Consider the following 7,102-nt stretch of genomic DNA (forward strand, 5'->3'; position numbering starts at 1 on the left):
ATACACATACAGGAATTATTAGACAATAAGTATATACAAGAAAATAATAGTAAACACACTAGCCCAACATTTATAGTAAATAAGCATAGCGAACAAAAACGAGGAAAAAGTTGTATGGTTGTAGATTATAGAAATTTAAATGCAAAAACGAAAATATATAATTATCCGATACCAAATAAAATACTAAAAATCAGACAAATACAAGGATATAACTATTTTAGTAAATTTGACTGTAAATCAGGATTTTACCATTTAAAACTAGAAGACGAATCTAAAAAGTTAACAACATTCACAGTACCACAAGGATTTTACGAATGGAACGTATTACCATTTGGATATAAAAATGCACCAGGTAGATACCAACATTTTATGGATAACTACTTTAACCAATTAGAAAATTGCATAATATATATAGATGATATACTATAATATTCTAGAACAGAGAATGAACATATAAAACTACTAGAAAAATTCATACACATTGTAGAAATATCAGAAATTAGTTTAAGTAAAAAGAAAGCAGAAGTAATGAAAAATCAAATAGAATTCTTGGGTATACAAATAGATAAAAATGGAATAAAAATGCAAACTCATATAGTACAAAAAATAATTAACTTAAACGAAACACTTGATACGAAAAAGAAGTTACAATCATTTTTAGGATTAGTTAACCAAGTAAGAGAATATATCCCTAAATTAGCAGAAAAGTTAAAACCATTACAGAAAAAATTAAAAAAAGATGTAGAATACCATTTTGACGAAAAAGATAAAATACATATAAAGAAGATCAAAAATATGTGTAAAAAATTACCAAAACTATATTTTCCAGATGAAAAAAGACAGCTCACATACATAGTAGAAACTGATTCTAGTGACCACAGCTACGGAGGAGTTCTAAAATATAAATATGATAATGAAAAGATTGAACACCATTGTAGATATTATTCAGGATCATACACGGAACCACAATTAAAATGGGAGATAAATAGGAAAGAACTATTTGGATTATATAAATGTTTGTTAGCATTTGAGTCATATATCGTTTATAACAGGTTTATTGTGAGAACAGATAATACACAAGTAAAATGGTGGATAACACGGAAAGTACAAGATTCAGTAACTACAAAGGAAATAAGAAGGCTTGTATTAAATATACAAAATTTTACATTTACAATTGAAGTAATAAGGACTGACAAGAATGTTATTGCAGACTACCTATCAAGACAAAGGTACCCAAACTGATGAAAGCCAAGAAACAAAAGATTTATTTGCAATTCTTACTACTCTATCTTTACATATGGATGGTATGGGAAAAAGATTACAACAGCTAGAGAAAAGCCAGCCAAGTCAGCAGCATGACTATAAAGATGCGGAGCTAAGTCGATCGGAAGACTCAAAACTTCCAGAGTTAGAAGGAGACGTTGGGAAACTCCAAAAAACTCATAGCAAAGTTTGTTTATATACAGCTGCAGGTACAAGTAAACAAGTTAACAAGAAGCCACATACCAATGTCAATTTAAATAACATATTTGATAAACCAATTACTCCGAAAAGGCCAAAAGAAACAATAGTTACGACACCACAAACCTCAACCTATGCCAACAGCCTACACCAAAATAAAAAAATATACAACCAAATTACCCAGACCTACATTGAAAATATATACAAAATTCAAACATTTCTAAACCTTAACTCCAGAGCAACTACTACAACAGATCCAACACAGGACTATATAACCCCAAAACTCCAAGGATATAATAGACTTATTGCACAGCCAAAAACTAGAGCCAATTTAGTAAAAACATGTTACAATTACGGATTACTTAGCATGGTATATACCTATGATGGGGAAGAGATAAGTGGAATACCAGAGCTATATAAAGCATTTATTACATTTAAAAGAATTACAAAAGGAAACCTATTTTTTATAAAATTCTATACAGCACCAGCTGAGATACTATACGATGAAATAAAACCTATTATACAGGTTGTAAAAATAGGATTGACACGAGATATGATAATACCAGAAGAGATAGAACAACAACCAGAAATACCAAAAATCGAGATACCAGGTTTTTACGCCAACAAAAGAATAATTGGAATAGCAACTATTATTCAAGAGCTAGCCAACAATTATTTACAAGAAAATGCTATCTGGAGATACTACTCAAGAGATCAACTAATGATATATGCGAATTCAAGAGAACTACGACAAGGAGATATGGATGAAGTCCAAAAATGGATTTTATCATTATTAAAACCAGAGATACAACCAACTACAAGAGCACTAAAGAAAGGATTTATTTCCAATGAATTATTGACAAGATACTGCAAATTAGTAGGACACAAATACCCAGATCATATATGTTCAAAATGCAACGGAGAAGATAATCATGTACCAGAAGTACAACTGGAATGAAGATATCAGCCTAAAGATAAAGAAAGAAGACAGCTATTGCAAACAGACAATGTAAAAAGTCATAAAGTAAATAGTACAAGTCATATTCATGAACAGTAAAGGTCATTCATGAAGAGTCGTTTGTGAATAGTAAGAGTAATTTATATAGTACGAGTCATATTCATGAACAATAAAGGTCGTTCATGAAAAGACGATTGTGAATAGTAAGAGTCATTTGAGTATGTAAAGAGTCGTTTGTAAACAGTAAGAGTCATTTAAAGCTTTCTATATATAGTTTGTAAATCAGAGGAAGAGAGGACACACCCTCACCTTCTCTCTCTTATCTTCTCTCTCTTATAAGAAATATCTGAGTTATATACAAGTCTCTTTAACAACTATGGAACATTCAAACGAGTTACAAGATCAGGTAAGTTTATTCATAATCATGTCTAACTAAACTTTTATATTCCTAATAATCTCTCGAATATCATAATTGTTTATCATGTTATAGTACTGTTATAAAGAACATCTTGAGAAAGTTTGCCATGTCTAATAATGCTGAGAGTAGTTAAGCCCAGACTATGTCATCCTAAGGTCGAAACTGGTAGGCAATGAAGCCGTTTAGGGGAGTAGACAGAGTTGAGGCGCTGTTAGGGTAAATGATTGAAGCAAGAAAAATATGGTAGTGACCAGAAAAGATTGTTCAGTATAACTTATTAAAAAATGATAAACTCTATGATAAACAAAGAGGTTAGAGGGAATATGTTTAGTAAACACATGATAAGAATAAGGAAAAATAATAATCTTATGAGCAACCACACTTATTTACTAGATAACAATAATGATTACAATGAACCAACTTAATAACGACATTAGAAGAAAAATTTACGATATTTTGATTTCTTTTGAATAATTAACATAATGGAACAAGGATATACATAACTAATTCTATCAGACGAAATAGATATCTTAGATTTATATGAACTAGACTTATATTCAAATTAATGATCAACTACAAATATATCATTTCAAAATTATGGTATCAGAGCAAAATTGTGAATAATGAGTCAATTACAGAAAATATGCAGATTAAAATAACTAAAAAATCAAACAAAATAAGAAAGAAACTATACCTAGAATATGAATATCTAAGTATTACAAAAATAGACAAAACTAAGCTATCTGGATTAATTGATACAATATCTAAAACAAAATATAAATATATTTGCTATCTTAAGAATAAAAGATGAATAAAGAAGAGTTCGCACTAGAAGAAAAAACATATGAAAATCCAGAAGAATTAAAAATTACAATAATATTTTCCAACTTAGGAAGAAGATACAAAAAATAGGAAATAACTCTAGATTGTGTAGCAGATATAAATAAAACAATCCAATTGTGGATAGGATATATCTCAAAACAACTAATAGATAATAAAATAGTAATAGCTGAAATGCCAGGATATATAGAAAGAACACTCATAGGAACGGTAAAACCATGGTTGCAAAATTTAACAAGTGAAAGCTTAGATACATTAAGAAGTAATAAAAAACTTGATGGTACAGCTGCAACAACAGTTACAGATATATTGAATAAATATGAAATAGCAATAAGAAATGAATTTAGTAGTATGACAACAGAAGTAGAAGAACAAAATAAAGAAAAGGCTACAAATAGAAATTTAATGACAAAATTAGCAATATGTAATATGTGTTATATAGACGAATATACTTGTGCATTTAGAAACTATTATTATAAGGGAACATATAGGAATTGGACATTTGAAGAGTCGCCACCTAACGGATTATGGTGTGTTATAGCACCTTGAGCAATTAACTCATGGACTAGTTTACATTACCAGAGATTAGGGTAAGGGCTCGAAATAACCTTGAGGGGAAGGTGTTACTTGTTAGGCACCCCTTGCAGTCCACAACGGTGGGTCCCGACGGAACTTAAACTATGTGAATTAGTCATTTTAACAAATAAACAGTTTTAATACGTACTTGCAAGTAAAATGCATGTTTTGACATTCTAAGCATATGTATGATTCAAGTAATGGAACAAGGGAAAAGGTTTGAACAAGTTGCACATATATAAAGAAAAGTAAATTTATTTAAACAACGGGAGTTGGGAAAGAGGGGTCCTAGGTTGGTTAGCCTACAGGATCATACCCACACAATGCCCGGTAAATACTCCTCAACAAGGGGCTACACGTGACATTAGCACGTAGTCATCATATTCATTACTACCCAATTCCCTCCCATTGGTCAAAGCCTAAAGCGTTCTAGCAACCTTGAAAGATATCCTATGCGTGCACTACCCGTCCCTTCCTTGTGGCCCTGGAGGTATTTATGACCTTTAATTTAGGTAGTTCTAGACTATCCTAAAGTTTTTAAAGGATAAAAGTCTAGGCATCAATCAAAAACAATTAGGACGGTATTTAAAGAGGAAACAATTAATGGCTCACATTTACCTCCACAAACATAACAAGTAAGTGCACGTCTTAAACAACAATTTCAAGTATTTATGAGAAAACCTTAAAACATGATATCTAGGTGAGCAAAGATTATGCAGTATTGAATTAGGTCCAAAGTGTCAAAAAGTTGAATCCTACTTGCCTACTGATTCTTTTAAGCTTGTTGAGTGTGAGCAGTCTCAAATAACAAGGCACAGTTTTATAGTTTGCAAAATTTTAATCGCCCTACGGGCTTGCCTAGTCGTAGAATAGTGATGTCCTAGGAGCATGATATCTATTACTGATTAAGAATGTAACTAAATAGCAAACAGTTTTAGATGGCAGTTTGGATCCTATAGGCATGCTTTCTAGCAATATTATTAAGGCAGCGTTGAAACTTATTAAAGAAGTGTACAGATTAGTTAATTAAACCAATTCAGAATTAATACACATGAATTAAACTATTTTTCTAACTAAAGTGGTTTTAAGTCCTATAGGCATGATTTCTAATTGAGCATAAGGTGAAACAAACAACATTCATTTAATCAAAGTGAAACCCTTATATGCATGATTTCTATTAAAGCTGATTTTAACTCCTATAGGCATGTTATCTAGTTATTAAAAACTGATTTAGATATGGCTTCTAATTGTGTGGAAGTAAAGCAAACATAACTTATTTTAAACTAAAGCAGATCCTATATGCATGTTATCTAACTAACACATTTGAATCAACATGGATCCTATAGGCATGATATCTACCCAATTTTACAATATATAACTACCCTCCCTTTTTTCACTAATCATCCCACTGTTTGTTTACAATAATTATTACAGACCAATGAGTTGAATAAAAATTACATAAATAGAATAGAAATTAATCTATATGGAACCTAAAGTAGGCCCAAATAATTTCCAAACCTACGGTAGTCTCAAATGCCCAAAATTCATAGACAGTTCTATGTCTAGGTGTGTCAGAGTTCCCTAAGGACCTCAAGGATCCCGGGCAGTACTCACACCTAGACCTTTCTCAAATAACAACTGATTATTATGTAGTGTGGATATGCCAGCCCTGATATGCCAGAGTTCAAAGAAATCTCAAGGATCTCTAAGAAGTACACATACCAGAGGGGCAGGACCTAGTATTCTAGGAGTAAGTGGAAGTGCATAGTGGTTTGAAAGAGTTTAAAAGAAAGGTCTTAGGATTGAAAAGAATTTCTGAAAATCATTAGTGATAAAACAGTTTGAGGGAAAGTGTAAAGAGACAATTTTGCAATCAGAACACAAGACAGAGAACAAACAAAATTTAGGAAGTAACTTTGGCAAGCAGCTTTCACACAAGGGAAGAGGGACTGGGAATATAGAGAGTGCACCTTCATGGAGCATACAAATAACAAGATGCATAGAGTTTGAAGGGGGTTCTATAGAACTAGTAGATTAGATAGAACCAGGTCATGCAGCAAAGGATCACAGCAAAAACACGTTGAAGCCACTCTGGAGAGAGTAACTTAGCAGGAATAAGGCAGAACAAACAAGGATTTAAATGGACATGCTAGGCAAGTGTTAACAAGTGTAGGCATGCTAGTTACATAGAAGCAGAGTTTAGATAAACAATAGTCAGCCATGTTAAACAAGATGACAAACAAGCAAGTAAAGTGGAAACATGCTAATCATAGGTTTGAAGAGGCAGTATTGGGCATGTTGAGTAAGTAGTAAACAGAAGCAAGAATAGACTCAAGCCATATGAAATAAGACAGTAAATAAACACATAATTTTAGATTCTTAAAAATTAATTATAAGCATACCTAGTTAAAGAAAGAAAACACAAGATGTTAGCAAGGTATTATGCAATTCCCAGCCTTGGCTTGCAGCCGGCTAGAATAACAGGGATCACAAGTAGCAAAGAGAGCATAGACAGAGCCTTTTAGAGTGTAAAGTGATAATTTTTTGAACTATTGTTCGTGTCTGAAGTTAAAATAAGAGGGAGTTTATATAGTAATCAATAGTTAAACAAAATAAGGCAAGGGATCATTTATGTAGCAATTAGGAAAATTCACAGAATCAGTCACATAAGTAAAATCAGTAGGTCTCCCCCTTAATCAATGGATAATCAAATCAACGGTAAAAGCATGATAGATATTTTAGGAAAAGAATCAAGTAAGGTTTGGGTATAGAGTAGGTAATTAGGGGTAAATGAATAGAAGCTTCAATTAAGGAAACAATCAATAAGAATTAGCAAATAACAAATTAGG

General features: G+C 31.8%; 1 protein-coding gene across 1 annotated transcript; it reads left to right on the top strand.

Moving 5' to 3' along the window:
* Positions 1–1,297: 1,297 nt before the first annotated feature.
* Positions 1,298–2,474, top strand: LOC142165221 (uncharacterized). Its single transcript, XM_075223822.1, has 2 exons — positions 1,298–2,191; positions 2,343–2,474. Exons 1-2 carry the CDS (start codon positions 1,298–1,300, stop codon positions 2,472–2,474), a joined length of 1,026 nt encoding a protein of 341 aa, XP_075079923.1.
* Positions 2,475–7,102: the final 4,628 nt, after the last annotated feature.

Source organism: Nicotiana tabacum, chromosome 10 (assembly GCF_000715075.1).
Source record: "Nicotiana tabacum cultivar K326 chromosome 10, ASM71507v2, whole genome shotgun sequence".
In the NCBI taxonomy this organism is placed as follows: domain Eukaryota; kingdom Viridiplantae; phylum Streptophyta; class Magnoliopsida; order Solanales; family Solanaceae; genus Nicotiana; species Nicotiana tabacum.

Coding starts and splice junctions, on each gene's coding strand:
- LOC142165221 (XM_075223822.1), top strand. CDS start 1,298: ATGGATGGTATGGGAAAAAGATTACAACAGCTAGAGAAAAGCCAGCCA. Junction 2,192..2,342: donor GAGATCAACTAATGATATAT/GCGAATTCAAGA, acceptor GCAAATTAGTAG/GACACAAATACCCAGATCAT.